Here is a 19,651-nt window from a genome sequence, read left to right as displayed (position 1 = left end):
AGCAGTAGACAGGTTGGGTTAGGAGGTGACAGCAGTAGACAGGTTTGTTCGGGAGGTGAGAGCCGTAGACAGGCTGGGTTGGGAGGTGACAGCAGTAGACAGGTTGGGTTGGGAGGTGACAGCAGTAGACAGGTTGTGTTGGGAGGTGACAGCAGTAGACAGGTTGGTTAGGAGGTGACAGCAGTAGACAGGTTGGGTTAGGAGGTGACAGCAGTAGACAGGTTGGGTTAGGAGGTGACAGCAGTAGACAGGTTGGGTTGGGAGGTGACAGCAGTAGACAGGTTGGTTAGGAGGTGACAGCAGTAGACAGGTTGGTTAGGAGGTGACAGCAGTAGACAGGTTGGGTTAGGAGGTGACAGCAGTAGACAGGCTGGGTTGGGAGGTGACAGCAGTAGACAGGTTGGGTTGGGAGGTGGCAGCAGTAGACAGGTTGGGTTAGGAGAGGACAGCAGTAGACAGGTTGGTTAGGAGGTGACAGTAGTAGACAGGTTGGGTTAGGAGGTGACAGCAGTAGACAGGCTGGGTTGGGAGGTGACAGCAGTAGACAGGTTGGGTTGGGAGGTGACAGCAGTAGACAGGTTGGGTTAGGAGGTGACAGCAGTAGACAGGTTGGTTAGGAGGTGACAGTAGTAGACAGGTTGGTTAGGAGGTGACAGCAGTAAACAGGTTGTGTTGGGAGGTGACAGCAGTAGACAGGTTGGTTTCGGAGGTGACAGCAGTAGACAGGTTGGTTTAGGAGGTGACAGCAGTAGACAGGTTGGGTTAGGAGGTGACAGCAGTAGACAGGTTGGTTAGGAGATGACAGCAGTAGACAGGTTGGTTAGGAGGTGACAGCAGTAGACAGGTTGGTTAGGAGGTGACAGCAGTAGACAGGTTGGTTAGGAGGTGACAGCAGTAGACAGGTTGGTTAGGAGGTGACAGCAGTAGACAGGTTGGGTTGGGAGGTGACAGCAGTAGACAGGTTGGTTAGGAGTTGACAGCAGTAGACAGGTTGGTTAGGAGGTGACAGCAGTAGACAGGTTGGTTAGGAGGTGACAGCAGTAGACAGATTGGGTTAGGAGGTGACAGCAGTAGACAGGTTGGTTGGGAGGTGACAGCAGTAGACAGGTTGGGTTGGGAGGTGACAGCAGTAGACAGGTTTGGTTAGGAGGTGACAGCAGTAGACAGGTTGGGTTGGAAGGTGACAGCAGTAGACAGGTTGGGTTGGAAGGTGACAGCAGTAGACAGGTTGGGTTGGAAGGTGACAGCAGTAGACAGGCTGGGTTGGGAGGTGACAGCAGTAGACAGGTTGGGTTAGGAGATGACAGCAGTAGACAGGTTGGGTTGGAAGGTGACAGCAGTAGACAGGTTGGGTTGGAAGGTGACAGCAGTAGACAGGTTGGGTTAGGAGGTGACAGCAGTAGACAGGTTGGGTTAGGAGGTGACAGCAGTAGACAGGTTGCGTTGGGAGGTGACAGCAGTAGACAGGTTGGGTTAGGAGGTGACAGCCGTAGACAGGTTGGGTTAGGAGGTGACAGCAGTAGACAGGTTGGGTTGGGAGGTGACAGCAGTAGACAGGTTGGGTTAGGAGGTGACAGCAGTAGACAGGTTGGGTTAGGAGGTGACAGCAGTAGACAGGTTGTGTTGGAAGGTGACAGCTGTAGACAGGTTGGGTTGGGAGGTGACAGCAGTAGACAGGTTGGTTAGGAGGTGACAGCAGTAGACAGGCTGGGTTGGGAGGTGACAGCAGTAGACAGGTTGGGTTAGGAGGTGACAGCAGTAGACAGGTTGGGTTAGGAGGTGACAGCAGTAGACAGGTTGGGTTAGAAGTTGACAGCAGTAGACAGGTTGGGTTGGGAGGTGACAGCAGTAGACAGGCTGGGTTGGAAGGTGACAGCAGTAGATACGTTGGGTTAGGAGATGACAGCAGTAGACAGGTTGGGTTAGGAGGTGACAGCAGTAGACAGGTTGGGTTAGGAGGTGACAGCAGTAGACAAGTTAGGCTGGGCTGGGAGGTGACAGCAGTAGACAGGTTATGCTGGGTTGGAAGGTGACAGCAGTAGACAGGTTATGCTGGGTTGGGAGGTGACAGCAATAGACAGGTTATGCTGGGTTGGGAGGTGACAGCAGTAGACAGGCTATGCTGGGTTGGGAGGTGACAGCAGTAGACAGGTTATGCTGGGTTCGGAGGTGACAGCAGTAGACATGTTATGCTGGGTTGGGAGGTGACAGCAGTAGACAGGTTAGGCTGGGTTGGGAGGTGACAGCAGTAGACATGTTATGCTGGGTTGGGAGGTGACAGCAGTAGACAGGTTAGGCTGGGCTGTGAGGTGACAGCTGTAGACAGGTTATGCTGGGTTGGGAGGTGACAGCAGTAGACAGGCTGGGTTGGGAGGTGACAGCAGTAGACAGGTTGGGTTAGGAGGTGACAGCAGTAGACAGGTTGTGTTGGAAGGTGACAGCAGTAGACAGGTTGGGTTGGGAGGTGACAGCAGTAGACAGGTTGGGTTAGGAGGTGACAGCAGTAGACAGGTTGGGTTAGGAGGTGACAGCAGTAGACAGGTTGTGTTGGAAGGTGACAGCCGTAGACAGGTTGGGTTGGGAGGTGACAGCAGTAGACAGGTTGGTTAGGAGGTGACAGCAGTAGACAGGCTGGGTTGGGAGGTGACAGCAGTAGACAGGTTGGGTTAGGAGGTGACAGCAGTAGACAGGTTGGGTTAGGAGGTGACAGCAGTAGACAGGTTGGGTTAGAAGTTGACAGCAGTAGACAGGTTGGGTTGGGAGGTGACAGCAGTAGACAGGCTGGGTTGGGAGGTGACAGCAGTAGACACGTTGGGTTAGGAGATGACAGCAGTAGACAGGTTGGGTTAGGAGGTGACAGCAGTAGACAGGTTGGGTTAGGAGGTGACAGCAGTAGACAGGTTAGGCTGGGCTGGGAGGTGACAGCAGTAGACAGGTTATGCTGGGTTGGGAGGTGACAGCAGTAGACAGGTTATGCTGGGTTGGGAGGTGACAGCAGTAGACAGGTTATGCTGGGTTGGGAGGTGACAGCAGTAGACATGTTTGGTTAGGAGGTGACAGCAGTAGACAGGTTGGGTTGGGAGGTGACAGCAGTAGACAGGTTGGGTTGGGAGGTGACAGCAGTAGACAGGTTGGTTAGGAGGTGACAGCAGTAGACAGGTTGGTTAGGAGGTGACAGCAGTAGACAGGTTGGGTTGGGAGGTGACAGCAGTAGACAGGTTGGGTTGGGAGGTGACAGCAGTAGACAGGTTTGGTTAGGAGGTGACAGCAGTAGACAGGTTGGTTAGGAGGTGACAGCAGTAGACAGGTTGGGTTGGGAGGTGACAGCAGTAGACAGGTTGGGTTAGGAGGTGACAGCAGTAGACAGGTTGGGTTGGGAGGTGACAGCAGTAGACAGGTTGGGTTAGGAGGTGACTGCAGTAGACAGGTTTGTTCGGGAGGTGAGAGCCGTAGACAGGCTGGGTTGGGAGGTGACAGCAGTAGACAGGTTGGGTTGGGAGGTGACAGCAGTAGACAGGTTGGGTTAGGAGGTGACAGCAGTAGACAGGTTGGGTTGGGAGGTGACAGCAGTAGACAGGCTGGGTTGGAAGGTGACAGCAGTAGACAGGTTAGGCTGGGCTGGGAGGTGACAGCAGTAGACAGGTTATGCTGGGTTGGAAGGTGACAGCAGTAGACAGGTTATGCTGGGTTGGGAGGTGACAGCAATAGACAGGTTATGCTGGGTTGGGAGGTGACAGCAGTAGACAGGCTATGCTGGGTTGGGAGGTGACAGCAGTAGACAGGTTGGGTTAGGAGGTGACAGCAGTAGACAGGTTGGGTTGGGATGTGACAGCAGTAGACAGGTTGGGTTAGGAGGTGACAGCAGTAGACAGGTTTGTTCGGGAGGTGAGAGCCGTAGACAGGCTGGGTTGGGAGGTGACAGCAGTAGACAGGTTGGGTTGGGAGGTGACAGCAGTAGACAGGTTGTGTTGGGAGGTGACAGCAGTAGACTGATTGGTTAGGAGGTGACAGCAGTAGACAGGTTGGGTTAGGAGGTGACAGCAGTAGACAGGTTGGGTTAGGAGGTGACAGCAGTAGACAGGTTGGGTTGGGAGGTGACAGCAGTAGACAGGTTGGTTAGGAGGTGACAGCAGTAGACAGGTTGGTTAGGAGGTGACAGCAGTAGACAGGTTGGGTTAGGAGGTGACAGCAGTAGACAGGCTGGGTTGGGAGGTGACAGCAGTAGACAGGTTGGGTTGGGAGGTGGCAGCAGTAGACAGGTTGGGTTAGGAGGTGACAGCAGTAGACAGGTTGGTTAGGAGGTGACAGTAGTAGACAGGTTGGGTTAGGAGGTGACAGCAGTAGACAGGCTGGGTTGGGAGGTGACAGCAGTAGACAGGTTGGGTTGGGAGGTGACAGCAGTAGACAGGTTGGGTTAGGAGGTGACAGCAGTAGACAGGTTGGTTAGGAGGTGACAGTAGTAGACAGGTTGGTTAGGAGGTGACAGCAGTAGACAGGTTGTGTTGGGAGGTGACAGCAGTAGACAGGTTGGTTTCGGAGGTGACAGCAGTAGACAGGTTGGTTTAGGAGGTGACAGCAGTAGACAGGTTGGGTTAGGAGGTGACAGCAGTAGACAGGTTGGTTAGGAGATGACAGCAGTAGACAGGTTGGGTTAGGAGGTGACAGCAGTAGACAGGTTGGGTTAGGAGGTGACAGCAGTAGACAGGTTGGGTTGGGAGGTGACAGCAGTAGACAGGTTGGGTTAGGAGATGACAGCAGTAGACAAGTTGGGTTAGGAGGTGACAGCAGTAGACAGGTTGGGTTAGGAGGTGACAGCAGTAGACAGGTTGGGTTGGGAGGTGACAGCAGTAGACAGGTTGGGTTAGGAGGTGACAGCAGTAGACAGGTTGGGTTGGAAGGTGACAGCAGTAGACAGGTTGGGTTGGAAGGTGACAGCAGTAGACAGGTTGGGTTGGAAGGTGACAGCAGTAGACAGGCTGGGTTGGGAGGTGACAGCAGTAGACAGGTTGGGTTAGGAGATGACAGCAGTAGACAGGTTGTGTTGGGAGGTGACAGCAGTAGACAGGTTGGGTTCGGAGATAACAGCAATAGACAGGTTGGGTTGGGAGGTGACAGCAGTAGACAGGTTGGGTTAGGAGGTGACAGCAGTAGACAGGTTGTGTTGGGAGGTGACAGCAGTAGACAGGTTGGGTTCGGAGGTAACAGCAATAGACAGGTTGGGTTAGGAGGTGACAGCAGTAGACAGGTTTGGTTAGGAGGTGACAGCAGTAGACAGGTTGGGTTGGGAGGTGACAGCAGTAGACAGGTTGGGTTAGGAGGTGACAGCAGTAGACAGGTTGGGTTAGGAGGTGACAGCAGTAGACAGGTTGGGTTTGGAGGTGACAGCAGTAGACAGGTTGGGTTAGGAGGTGACAGCAGTAGACAGGCTGGGTTGGGAGGTGACAGCAGTAGACAGGTTGGGTTAGGAGATGACAGCAGTAGACAGGTTGGGTTGGAAGGTGACAGCAGTAGACAGGTTGGGTTGGAAGGTGACAGCAGTAGACAGGTTGGGTTAGGAGGTGACAGCAGTAGACAGGTTGGGTTAGGAGGTGACAGCAGTAGACAGGTTGCGTTGGGAGGTGACAGCAGTAGACAGGTTGGGTTAGGAGGTGACAGCCGTAGACAGGTTGGGTTAGGAGGTGACAGCAGTAGACAGGTTGGGTTAGGAGGTGACAGCAGTAGACAGGTTGGGTTGGGAGGTGACAGCAGTAGACAGGTTGGGTTAGGAGGTGACAGCAGTAGACCTATTTGGGTTGGAAGGTGACAGCAGTAGACAGGTTGGGTTAGGAGGTGACAGCAGTAGACAGGTTGGGTTAGGAGGTGACAGCAGTAGACAGGTTGGGTTGGGAGGTGACAGCAGTAGAGAGGTTGGTTAGGAGGTGACAGCAGTAGACAGGTTGGTTAGGAGGTGACAGCAGTAGACAGGTTGGGTTAGGAGGTGACAGCAGTAGACAGGCTGGGTTGGGAGGTGACAGCAGTAGACAGGTTGGGTTGGGAGGTGGCAGCAGTAGACAGGTTGGGTTAGGAGGTGACAGCAGTAGACAGGTTGGTTAGGAGGTGACAGTAGTAGACAGGTTGGGTTAGGAGGTGACAGCAGTAGACAGGCTGGGTTGGGAGGTGACAGCAGTAGACAGGTTGGGTTGGGAGGTGACAGCAGTAGACAGGTTGGGTTAGGAGGTGACAGCAGTAGACAGGTTGGTTAGGAGGTGACAGCAGTAAACAGGTTGTGTTGGGAGGTGACAGCAGTAGACAGGTTGGTTTCGGAGGTGACAGCAGTAGACAGGTTGGTTTAGGAGGTGACAGCAGTAGACAGGTTGGGTTAGGAGGTGACAGCAGTAGACAGGTTGGTTAGGAGATGACAGCAGTAGACAGGTTCGTTAGGAGGTGACAGCAGTAGACAGGTTGGTTAGGAGGTGACAGCAGTAGACAGGTTGGTTAGGAGGTGACAGCAGTAGACAGGTTGGTTAGGAGGTGACAGCAGTAGACAGGTTGGGTTGGGAGGTGACAGCAGTAGACAGGTTGGTTAGGAGGTGACAGCAGTAGACAGGTTGGTTAGGAGGTGACAGCAGTAGACAGATTGGGTTAGGAGGTGACAGCAGTAGACAGATTGGGTTAGGAGGTGACAGCAGTAGACAGGTTGGGTTAGGAGGTGACAGCAGTAGACAGGTTGGGTTAGGAGGTGACAGCAGTAGACAGGTTGGGTTAGGAGGTGACAGCAGTAGACAGGTTGGGTTAGGAGGTGACAGCAGTAGACAGGTTGGGTTGGGAGGTAACAGCAGTAGACAGGTTGGGTTAGGAGGTGACAGCAGTAGACAGGTTGGGTTGGGAGGTGACAGCAGTAGACAGGTTGGGTTAGGAGATGACAGCAGTAGACAAGTTGGGTTAGGAGGTGACAGCAGTAGACAGGTTGGGTTAGGAGGTGACAGCAGTAGACAGGTTGGGTTGGGAGGTGACAGCAGTAGACAGGTTTGGTTGGGAGGTGACAGCAGTAGACAGGTTTGGTTAGGAGGTGACAGCAGTAGACAGGTTGGGTTGGAAGGTGACAGCAGTAGACAGGTTGGGTTGGAAGGTGACAGCAGTAGACAGGTTGGGTTGGAAGGTGACAGCAGTAGACAGGCTGGGTTGGGAGGTGACAGCAGTAGACAGGTTGGGTTAGGAGATGACAGCAGTAGACAGGTTGGGTTGGAAGGTGACAGCAGTAGACAGGTTGGGTTGGAAGGTGACAGCAGTAGACAGGTTGGGTTAGGAGGTGACAGCAGTAGACAGGTTGGGTTAGGAGGTGACAGCAGTAGACAGGTTGCGTTGGGAGGTGACAGCAGTAGACAGGTTGGGTTAGGAGGTGACAGCCGTAGACAGGTTGGGTTAGGAGGTGACAGCAGTAGACAGGTTGGGTTGGGAGGTGACAGCAGTAGACAGGTTGGGTTAGGAGGTGACAGCAGTAGACAGGTTGGGTTAGGAGGTGACAGCAGTAGACAGGTTGTGTTGGAAGGTGACAGCTGTAGACAGGTTGGGTTGGGAGGTGACAGCAGTAGACAGGTTGGTTAGGAGGTGACAGCAGTAGACAGGCTGGGTTGGGAGGTGACAGCAGTAGACAGGTTGGGTTAGGAGGTGACAGCAGTAGACAGGTTGGGTTAGGAGGTGACAGCAGTAGACAGGTTGGGTTAGAAGTTGACAGCAGTAGACAGGTTGGGTTGGGAGGTGACAGCAGTAGACAGGCTGGGTTGGAAGGTGACAGCAGTAGATACGTTGGGTTAGGAGATGACAGCAGTAGACAGGTTGGGTTAGGAGGTGACAGCAGTAGACAGGTTGGGTTAGGAGGTGACAGCAGTAGACAAGTTAGGCTGGGCTGGGAGGTGACAGCAGTAGACAGGTTATGCTGGGTTGGAAGGTGACAGCAGTAGACAGGTTATGCTGGGTTGGGAGGTGACAGCAATAGACAGGTTATGCTGGGTTGGGAGGTGACAGCAGTAGACAGGCTATGCTGGGTTGGGAGGTGACAGCAGTAGACAGGTTATGCTGGGTTCGGAGGTGACAGCAGTAGACATGTTATGCTGGGTTGGGAGGTGACAGCAGTAGACAGGTTAGGCTGGGTTGGGAGGTGACAGCAGTAGACATGTTATGCTGGGTTGGGAGGTGACAGCAGTAGACAGGTTAGGCTGGGCTGTGAGGTGACAGCTGTAGACAGGTTATGCTGGGTTGGGAGGTGACAGCAGTAGACAGGCTGGGTTGGGAGGTGACAGCAGTAGACAGGTTGGGTTAGGAGGTGACAGCAGTAGACAGGTTGTGTTGGAAGGTGACAGCAGTAGACAGGTTGGGTTGGGAGGTGACAGCAGTAGACAGGTTGGGTTAGGAGGTGACAGCAGTAGACAGGTTGGGTTAGGAGGTGACAGCAGTAGACAGGTTGTGTTGGAAGGTGACAGCCGTAGACAGGTTGGGTTGGGAGGTGACAGCAGTAGACAGGTTGGTTAGGAGGTGACAGCAGTAGACAGGCTGGGTTGGGAGGTGACAGCAGTAGACAGGTTGGGTTAGGAGGTGACAGCAGTAGACAGGTTGGGTTAGGAGGTGACAGCAGTAGACAGGTTGGGTTAGAAGTTGACAGCAGTAGACAGGTTGGGTTGGGAGGTGACAGCAGTAGACAGGCTGGGTTGGGAGGTGACAGCAGTAGACACGTTGGGTTAGGAGATGACAGCAGTAGACAGGTTGGGTTAGGAGGTGACAGCAGTAGACAGGTTGGGTTAGGAGGTGACAGCAGTAGACAGGTTAGGCTGGGCTGGGAGGTGACAGCAGTAGACAGGTTATGCTGGGTTGGGAGGTGACAGCAGTAGACAGGTTATGCTGGGTTGGGAGGTGACAGCAGTAGACAGGTTATGCTGGGTTGGGAGGTGACAGCAGTAGACATGTTTGGTTAGGAGGTGACAGCAGTAGACAGGTTGGGTTGGGAGGTGACAGCAGTAGACAGGTTGGGTTGGGAGGTGACAGCAGTAGACAGGTTGGTTAGGAGGTGACAGCAGTAGACAGGTTGGTTAGGAGGTGACAGCAGTAGACAGGTTGGGTTGGGAGGTGACAGCAGTAGACAGGTTGGGTTGGGAGGTGACAGCAGTAGACAGGTTTGGTTAGGAGGTGACAGCAGTAGACAGGTTGGTTAGGAGGTGACAGCAGTAGACAGGTTGGGTTGGGAGGTGACAGCAGTAGACAGGTTGGGTTAGGAGGTGACAGCAGTAGACAGGTTGGGTTGGGAGGTGACAGCAGTAGACAGGTTGGGTTAGGAGGTGACTGCAGTAGACAGGTTTGTTCGGGAGGTGAGAGCCGTAGACAGGCTGGGTTGGGAGGTGACAGCAGTAGACAGGTTGGGTTGGGAGGTGACAGCAGTAGACAGGTTGGGTTAGGAGGTGACAGCAGTAGACAGGTTGGGTTAGGAGGTGACAGCAGTAGACAGGTTGGGTTAGAAGTTGACAGCAGTAGACAGGTTGGGTTGGGAGGTGACAGCAGTAGACAGGCTGGGTTGGAAGGTGACAGCAGTAGACAGGTTAGGCTGGGCTGGGAGGTGACAGCAGTAGACAGGTTATGCTGGGTTGGAAGGTGACAGCAGTAGACAGGTTATGCTGGGTTGGGAGGTGACAGCAATAGACAGGTTATGCTGGGTTGGGAGGTGACAGCAGTAGACAGGCTATGCTGGGTTGGGAGGTGACAGCAGTAGACAGGTTGGGTTAGGAGGTGACAGCAGTAGACAGGTTGGGTTGGGAGGTGACAGCAGTAGACAGGCTGGGTTAGGAGGTGACAGCAGTAGACAGGTTTGTTCGGGAGGTGAGAGCCGTAGACAGGCTGGGTTGGGAGGTGACAGCAGTAGACAGGTTGGGTTAGGAGGTGACAGCAGTAGACAGGTTGGGTTAGGAGGTGACAGCAGTAGACAGGTTGGGTTGGGAGGTGACAGCAGTAGACAGGTTGGTTAGGAGGTGACAGCAGTAGACAGGTTGGTTAGGAGGTGACAGCAGTAGACAGGTTGGGTTGGGAGGTGACAGCAGTAGACAGGTTGGGTTGGGAGGTGGCAGCAGTAGACAGGTTGGGTTAGGAGGTGACAGCAGTAGACAGGTTGGTTAGGAGGTGACAGTAGTAGACAGGTTGGGTTAGGAGGTGACAGCAGTAGACAGGCTGGGTTGGGAGGTGACAGCAGTAGACAGGTTGGGTTGGGAGGTGACAGCAGTAGACAGGTTGGGTTAGGAGGTGACAGCAGTAGACAGGTTGGTTAGGAGGTGACAGTAGTAGACAGGTTGGTTAGGAGGTGACAGCAGTAGACAGGTTGTGTTGGGAGGTGACAGCAGTAGACAGGTTGGTTTCGGAGGTGACAGCAGTAGACAGGTTGGTTTAGGAGGTGACAGCAGTAGACAGGTTGGGTTAGGAGGTGACAGCAGTAGACAGGTTGGTTAGGAGATGACAGCAGTAGACAGGTTGGGTTAGGAGGTGACAGCAGTAGACAGGTTGGGTTAGGAGGTGACAGCAGTAGACAGGTTGGGTTGGGAGGTGACAGCAGTAGACAGGTTGGGTTAGGAGATGACAGCAGTAGACAAGTTGGGTTAGGAGGTGACAGCAGTAGACAGGTTGGGTTAGGAGGTGACAGCAGTAGACAGGTTGGGTTGGGAGGTGACAGCAGTAGACAGGTTTGGTTAGGAGGTGACAGCAGTAGACAGGTTGGGTTGGAAGGTGACAGCAGTAGACAGGTTGGATTGGAAGGTGACAGCAGTAGACAGGTTGGGTTGGAAGGTGACAGCAGTAGACAGGCTGGGTTGGGAGGTGACAGCAGTAGACAGGTTGGGTTAGGAGATGACAGCAGTAGACAGGTTGTGTTGGGAGGTGACAGCAGTAGACAGGTTGGGTTCGGAGATAACAGCAATAGACAGGTTGGGTTGGGAGGTGACAGCAGTAGACAGGTTGGGTTAGGAGGTGACAGCAGTAGACAGGTTGTGTTGGGAGGTGACAGCAGTAGACAGGTTGGGTTCGGAGGTAACAGCAATAGACAGGTTGGGTTGGGAGATGACAGCAGTAGACAGGTTGGTTAGGAGGTGACAGCAGTAGACAGGTTGGGTTGGGAGGTGACAGCAGTAGACAGGTTGGGTTAGGAGGTGACAGCAGTAGACAGGTTGGGTTAGGAGGTGACAGCAGTAGACAGGTTGGGTTAGGATGTGACAGCAGTAGACAGGTTGGGTTAGGAGGTGACAGCAGTAGACAGGTTGGGTTAGGAGGTGACAGCAGTAGACATGTTTATTTAGGAGGTGACAGCAGTAGACAGGTTGGGTTAGGAGGTGACAGCAGTAGACAGGTTGGGTTAGGAGGTGACAGCAGTAGACAGGTTTGGTTAGGAGGTGACAGCAGTAGACAGGTTGGGTTGGGAGGTGACAGCAGTAGACAGGTTGGGTTAGGAGGTGACAGCAGTAGACAGGTTGGGTTAGGAGGTGACAGCAGTAGACAGGTTGGGTTTGGAGGTGACAGCAGTAGACAGGTTGGGTTAGGAGGTGACAGCAGTAGACAGGCTGGGTTGGGAGGTGACAGCAGTAGACAGGTTGGTTTAGGAGATGACAGCAGTAGACAGGTTGGGTTGGAAGGTGACAGCAGTAGACAGGTTGGGTTGGAAGGTGACAGCAGTAGACAGGTTGGGTTAGGAGGTGACAGCAGTAGACAGGTTGGGTTAGGAGGTGACAGCAGTAGACAGGTTGCGTTGGGAGGTGACAGCAGTAGACAGGTTGGGTTAGGAGGTGACAGCCGTAGACAGGTTGGGTTAGGAGGTGACAGCAGTAGACAGGTTGGGTTAGGAGGTGACAGCAGTAGACAGGTTGGGTTGGGAGGTGACAGCAGTAGACAGGTTGGGTTAGGAGGTGACAGCAGTAGACCTATTTGGGTTGGAAGGTGACAGCATTAGACAGGTTGGGTTGGAAGGTGACAGCAGTAGACAGGTTGGGTTAGGAGGTGACAGCAGTAGACCTATTTGGGTTAGGAGGTGACAGCAGTAGACAGGTTTGGTTAGGAGGTGACAGCAGTAGACAGGTTGGGTTAGGAGGTGACAGCAGTAGACAGGTTTTGTTAGGAGGTGACAGCAGTAGACAGGTTGTGTTGGAAGGTGACAGCAGTAGACAGGTTGGGTTGGGAGGTGACAGCAGTAGACAGGTTGGGTTAGGAGGTGACAGCAGTAGACAGGTTGGGTTAGAAGTTGACAGCAGTAGACAGGTTGTGTTGGAAGGTGACAGCAGTAGACAGGCTGGGTTGGAAGGTGACAGCAGTAGACACGTTGGGTTAGGAGATGACAGCAGTAGACAGGTTGGGTTAGGAGGAGACAGCAGTAGACAGGTTGGGTTAGGAGGTGACAGCAGTAGACAGGTTAGGCTGGGCTGGGAGGTGACAGCAGTAGACAGGTTATGCTGGGTTGGAAGGTGACAGCAGTAGACAGGTTATGCTGGGTTGGGAGGTGACAGCAATAGACAGGTTATGCTGGGTTGGGAGGTGACAGCAGTAGACAGGCTATGCTGGGTTGGGAGGTGACAGCAGTAGACATGTTATGCTGGGTTGGGAGGTGACAGCAGTAGACATTTTAGGCTGGGCTGTGAGGTGACAGCTGTAGACAGGTTATGCTGGGTTGGGAGGTGACAGCAGTAGACAGGCTGGGTTGGGAGGTGACAGCAGTAGACAGGTTGGGTTAGGAGGTGACAGCAGTAGACAGGTTGTGTTGGAAGGTGACAGCAGTAGACAGGTTGGGTTGGGAGGTGACAGCAGTAGACAGGTTGGGTTAGGAGGTGACAGCAGTAGACAGGTTGGGTTAGGAGGTGACAGCAGTAGACAGGTTGTGTTGGAAGGTGACAGCCGTAGACAGGTTGGGTTGGGAGGTGACAGCAGTAGACAGGTTGGTTAGGAGGTGACAGCAGTAGACAGGCTGGGTTGGGAGGTGACAGCAGTAGACAGGTTGGGTTAGGAGGTGACAGCAGTAGACAGGTTGGGTTAGGAGGTGTCAGCAGTAGACAGGTTGGGTTAGAAGTTGACAGCAGTAGACAGGTTGGGTTGGGAGGTGACAGCAGTAGACAGGCTGGGTTGGGAGGTGACAGCAGTAGACACGTTGGGTTAGGAGATGACAGCAGTAGACAGGTTGGGTTAGGAGGTGACAGCAGTAGACAGGTTGGGTTAGGAGGTGACAGCAGTAGACAGGTTAGGCTGGGCTGGGAGGTGACAGCAGTAGACAGGTTATGCTGGGTTGGGAGGTGACAGCAGTAGACAGGTTATGCTGGGTTGGGAGGTGACAGCAGTAGACAGGTTATGCTGGGTTGGGAGGTGACAGCAATAGACAGGTTATGCTGGGTTGGGAGGTGACAGCAGTAGACAGGTTATACTGGGTTGGGAGGTGACAGCAGTAGACAGGTTATGCTGGGTTGGGAAGGGACAGCAGTAGACAGGTTATGCTGGGTTGGGAGGTGACAGCAATAGACAGGTTATGCTGGGTTGGGAGGTGACAGCAGTAGACATGTTATGCTGGGTTCGGAGGTGACAGCAGTAGACAGGTTATGCTGGGTTGGGAGGTGACAGCAATAGACAGGTTATGCTGGGTTGGGAGGTGACAGCAGTAGACAGGTTATGCTGGGTTGGGAGGTGACAGCAGTAGACAGGTTATGCTGGGTTTGGAGGTGACAGCAGTAGACAGGTTATGCTGGGTTGGGAGGTGACAGCAGTAGACAGGTTATGCTGGGTTGGGAGGTGACAGCTGTAGACAGGTTAGACAGGTTAGACTGGGCTGTGAGGTGATAGCTGTAGACAGGTTAGGCTAGGCTGGGAGGTGATAGCTGTAGATAGGTTAGACAGGTTAGGCTGGGCTGGGAGGTGATAGCTGTAGATAGGTTAGACAGGTTAGGCTGGGCTGGGAGGTGATAGCTGTAGACAGGTTAGGCTGGGCTGGGAGGTGACAGCAATAGACAGGTTATGCTGGGTTCGGAGATGACAGCAGTAGACATGTTATGCTGGGTTCGGAGGTGACAGCAGTAGACAGGTTATGCTGGGTTGGGAGGTGACAGCAGTAGACATGTTATGCTGGGTTGGGAGGTGACAGCAGTAGACAGGTTATGCTGGGTTCGGAGGTGACAGCAGTAGACCGGTTATGCTGGGTTCGGAGGTGACAGCAGTAGAAAGGTTATGCTGGGTTGGGAGGTGACAGCAGTAGACCGGTTAGGCTGGGTTGGGAGGTGACAGCAGTAGACAGGTTAGGCTATGTTGGGAGGTGACAGCAGTAGACAGGTTAGACAGGTTAGGCTGGGCTGGGAGGTGACAGCAGTAGACAGGTTAGGCTGGGCTGGGAGAAGACAGTAAGTAGACTGGGTTAGACAGGTTAGGCTGGGCTGGGAGGTGACAGTAAGTAGACTGGGTTAGACAGGTTAGGCTAGGCTGGGAGGTGACAGCAGTAGACAGGTTAGGCTGGGCTGGGAGGTGACAGCAGTTGACGGGTTAGACAGGTTAGGCTGGGCTGGGAGGTGACAGCAGTAGACAGGTTAGGCTGGGCTGGGAGGTGACAGCAGTAGACAGGCTAGGCTGGGTTGGGAGGTGACAGCAATAGACAGGTTATGCTGGGCTGGGAGGTGACAGTAAGTAGACTGGGTTAGACAGGTTAGGCTGGGCTGGGAGGTGACAGCAGTAGACAGGTTAGGCTAGGCTGGGAGGTAACAGCAGTAGACAGGTTAGGCTGGGCTGGGAGGTGACAGCAGTAGACAGGTTAGGCTGGGCTGGGAGGTGACAGCAGTAGACAGGTTAGGCTGGCCTGGGAGGTGACAGCAGTAGACAGGTTAGGCTGGGCTGGGAGGTGACAGCAGTAGACAGGTTAGGCTGGGCTGGGAGGTGACAGCAGTAGACAGGTTAGGCTGGGCTGGGAGGTGACAGCAGTAGACAGGTTAGGCTGGGCTGGGAGGTGTGTGTAACTCTGTTGTTCCCTCTGTTTCTGCTGGGCAACGGTAGACTGATGGACCAGGTAGTCCCAGGACTCTGGGGATCCGGTAAGCTAACAGCTAGCCCACTCGCTACTACCTCTATTTCTCTGCTACCTGTACCTCTCTCTTTCTCTCTCTCTCTCTCTCTCTCTCTCTCTCTCTCTCTCTCTCTCTCTCTCTCTCTCTCTCTCTCTCTCTCTCTCTCTCTCTCTCTCTCTCTCTCTCTCTCTCTCTCAATCCATCGCAACTTTTTATCTTGCCTCCTCTCTTGCTCTTTGCCCTCTCCTCTCTCTACATTTCTAAATATTTTTGTCTCTCTTTAGATATATATATACTAGGTGAATATATATATATATACACCTCGTTCCCCTCATACCATAGCGTTTAAGGTTATTGTTTCCTGTGCTTCTCCCTCTGGGTGTGTGAGTGTATGCGTGTGTGTTGGTGTGTGTCCATACTGTTTCTGCTCCTGTGGCTGTGTCTGTTTGACTCTCCTCTCCTGACCGTCTGTACTCCCTCTCTGCACTTGTGGGCATGTGTTGGTTGGTACTGTGCTGCTGTAGTCTCAGTCAGAGATGTGCATGACTCAGGAGGATCCGTTTAGGCCAAGCCTTGCACTATCATTCTCACTGCTAGGGGGCGATCCTTCACCACTTTACCCAGTACTGTTGGGCTCATTGCTTATTGAAAGGTGGGGAAATGTTTGATCATGGTGATAATGTTGTACACCTGTATCAGTACGATCGTTTTCATCTTTCTCTGTACAATGAAACATTGTGATGCGGAATGGATTTCTTTCTCCGAGAACAGATCATAAAAGCACCATTTGTTGGGCTGTTACCAATGCAGTGCTCCAATGTTAAAATGTGTCTTTGATGCAGGTGTATCGTTACATTTGTATCAATAAAATCCAGAGGGGAGTCCATAGTCAGCATTGATAGGTGGCAGAGTGGCATCTCAACCTGCTGGGCAAAAACTGGTTGAATCGATGTTGTTTTCACATCATTTCAACAACAAAAAGTTCAATGTGATGACGTCGAATCAACATGGAAAACTGATTGATTTGAAAAAAAATCATTAACGTAAGGGAATTCCATTATTTCACTCAACTTGAACCTAAATCCAATTATATGAATTGTTTTGTTGATTTCACTTTGAATTCAGGTTAGTTGACAACTAACCAAATGTAAATCAAAACTAGACGTTGGACTGACGTCTGTGCCCAGTGGGAAGTCGGTCTGAGATTTGGGGGAGAAAAAGCCAGGGAATTATTATGTGTTTATCTTTGATTGTTAACAACTAGGTCTGTATAGTGGATGGGAATTATAATGAATGTTAAACCACCATGATTATCACAGCAATGGTAGCCAATTCAGCCAACTGTTCAAAATCAGTAATAAGTAGCTGCTGATGTGTGTCTGGTGTTGTTTAACCAGGTGAGAGACTGCCCAGCTGACGTGTGTGTGTCTCTGTCCTCTCCTAGGAAGCAGAAGCAGTGGATCCAACCCCAGTGTGGGTACTGGGACAGGGAAGGGCCCTAGCCGACGCTCCTCCCCACAAGAGAAGGGTCACAGATCCACATGCAGTGAATCCGAGCCACCGGGCATCCTAGGGGCAAGGCGCCCTGGCGATAGGTCCGCCAGCCAGTTGAGTCATCACAGCAGCCATGCCCACTCCAGCAACAGCCATGCCCGCTCGGGTTTCAGCCATGCCCAGTCTCACAGGAGCCACTGTCACTCACAGAATAGCCACGCCCACAGCCACGCCTCCTTCACCTACAAACACGCCCCTTTCACCCAGCCTGGGCTTGGCTCATGTGGCCACAGTGAGCGAAGCCACGCCTCCTCCTACGGCCCCCCCGGCCTGCCCCCCCCATACTGCCTGGCCCGGCTGGCCCCTAAGACCTCCGTCAGCAACAGCACCCCTCCCGGGGCCCCCCCGGTACGGGAGCTAGGAGCCGTCCCCCCTGAACTCACGGCCAGCCGCCAGTCCTTTCAGCACGCTATGGGCAATCCCTGTGAGTTCTTTGTTGACATCATGTGACAGACAGGACAGTGCCTTTTAAAAACTCGCTGAGCACAAACAACTCCCCCGTCCAACTGCCTGACACCTCTCCGTCCCGCCTCTCCTTTTCTTCTTTACCTCTCTGCTACTGACTATCCCTGAGTTGAGAATGTAGACGCTGGTCCTCTCCCCTCCCTCCCTCTGATGTCGGAGCAGGGGAAGACAGCAGACTAGAGCACAACAGAACAGATGAGAGTCCTGCTATCACACAAACACACAGAGCCTCAGTGTCTGATCTGAACCCCTGCCAGCTCCTTTGTATTGACGTGACGTGTACAGTTTGTAAAATCGATGTGAGTGGTGTTCAATGTGGTGATCCTTGTGAGCTGCCACACAGACAGTCCAGTCCTGAGAGCATGTACTTACTCTATGTGGAGTACGACTACCTGCAGTTTGTAGAACCAGACATCCAGGCCAACTTACTGGGTCTGGATCTCAATCCCCCAGACCCACCCAGAGCTCTGGAAAAGGAAAGCCCGCCAGAGGCTCTGGATTCCCAGCCAGCCTCCTAGCATGTCACCCTTTACACAAACTTCCACTGTTTAGCCCATAATACCAAAACTCCTGCTCTAACTGACTGACCTGCTATCTTATCCCGTATGCAGCTGGTCCCCCTACATAATATGTCATGGTCTCCCTGCATACCAGATAAGATAGCATATCAGTAATCTAACTAGTCAAAGCTAGCCTCAGCCCATTTGACAGCCCTTGTATTTGTCCAACTTCATAAGGGAGACACTGTAGCCAGTTGTTAGTTTAAATTTGGGGGGTAGTGCCTCTTGCCAATGGTCTAAATGGAGAATCCATACACTGGAGAATTTTTGTGATATTTATGTGATCATGATGTTGCATTGAAGGTCAGTGTCATACCTCTCTATGACACATAGACAATCACACATAGTTTCCCTCTCTGTGACTCAGTGGCCAGGTTATGGCCACTGTCCTAGATGTGCTTTGTCCAATGTCTCATTAATAATGCAGTCAATTGACCCGTGACCTCCACAACAGAGGTCTACTACCTGAAACAGAACTAAGCTGATCATCACCAGTTAAAGCCAACAGGGTCGCTGAAAGTGGATGGATGTCCCTCTCCAGTCATCAGTGTTGACTGAAACAGAGATAACCAAAGCTTCACACAGTGAGGTGTGTAGTTCTGTACAGTGTAGGTATTGTTCTGTGATATCACCAGATGATTTCTGATGAAAAATTCTTCTTGTGAAACAAATGAATAAAGCTGTGTTTGAGTTTACCGACAACACAGAAACGGTGTGGTGCATAAGACCTTTCTATCACGGCACTCTCCTAATTATTTGAGCACTTTTTCATTGTCTCGCTCTCTCTCTGGCCCTTTAGTATGAAACACTGTTTGCAATCAAAGCTTCGTCCGTCATTTTGTTTCTTTACAAAAAGAGGAATAAATTGTACATAGAAATGTATTATATATAAGAATAAAAAAATATATATGTACAAAGATTTTGTCTGTTTTTCTCTTCTAAAAAACAACATTGTGAACTATGCAATTGATGTGCTTTTTAGTTGTACATACAGAAACCAGAAGAAAAGGTTGGTTAGACAACTTTTAACTGTATTAGATGATGCTAAGTGTTATATAGCTCAATGGTAGCCAATAGTCAGAATTGCATTTACTATATTTAACCAGCAGTAGGAGACATCCAGCCATGTGAGGTATTTATTGTTATATTTGTCCTATTCCGTATTCACCCATTCAAGTAAACAATTTGTGAAAGGTTGAATTTGTAGAATACATTTAGAAATAGCAGAAGTGATATAAATTAGTGTTTTCAGATCAAAATGAAATCTGTTCAAAAAGACTAGGCCAGATGAGTATCCTTCTGAGATCAAGCAAAAAAAAGATTTTGGAATTATTATATAAACTCAGCAAAAAAAGAAACTTCCCTTTTTCAGGACCCTGTCTTTCAAAGATGATTCGTAAAAATCCAAATAACTTCACAGATCTTCATTGTAAAGGGTTTATTAAACACTATTTCCCATGCTTGTTCAATGAACCATAAACAATTAATGAACATGCACCTGTGGAACAGTCGTTGAAAAAACACTAACAGCATACAGACAGTAGGCAATTAAGGTCACAGTTATGAAAACTTAGGACACTAAAGAGGCCTTTCTACTGACTGAAAAACACCAAAAGAACGATGCCAAGGGTCCCTGCTCATCTGCGTGAACGTGCCTTAGGCATGCTGCAAAGAGGCATGAAGACTGCTGATGTGGCAATAAATTGCAATGTCCATACTGTGAGATGTCTAAGACAGCGCTACAGGGAGACAGGACGGACAGCTGATCGTCCTCGAAGTGGCAGACCACATGTAACAACACCTGCACAGGATTGGTACATCCGAACATCACACCTGCGGAACAGGTACATGATGGCAACAACGACTGCCCGAGTTACACCAGGAATGCACAATCCCTCCATCAGTGCTCAGACTGTCCGCAATAGGCTGAGAGAGGCTGGACTGAGGGCTTGTAAGCCTGTTGTAAGGCAGGTCCTCACCAGACATCTTCACTGACGAGTCCCGGTTGGATTCGGGGGGGTGATGGTCGGATTCGTGTTTATCGTCGAA

General features: G+C 51.8%; 1 protein-coding gene across 1 annotated transcript in view; it reads left to right on the top strand.

Annotated features, from left to right (window-relative positions):
- Window positions 1-18,521, top strand: part of LOC129829830 (segment polarity protein dishevelled homolog DVL-1-like) — a 77,912-nt gene extending 59,391 nt beyond the window's left edge. The window contains exon 15 of the mRNA XM_055891778.1: window positions 16,468-18,521. Within this exon, the coding sequence (XP_055747753.1) occupies window positions 16,468-17,027 (560 nt within the window). The 3' untranslated portion in view covers window positions 17,028-18,521. The remainder of the gene's footprint in view (window positions 1-16,467) is intronic.
- Window positions 18,522-19,651: the final 1,130 nt, after the last annotated feature.

This window comes from Salvelinus fontinalis, chromosome 31, assembly GCF_029448725.1.
Source record: "Salvelinus fontinalis isolate EN_2023a chromosome 31, ASM2944872v1, whole genome shotgun sequence".
NCBI lineage: Eukaryota > Metazoa > Chordata > Actinopteri > Salmoniformes > Salmonidae > Salvelinus > Salvelinus fontinalis.
This window is presented reverse-complemented; position numbering and strand designations above follow the sequence as displayed.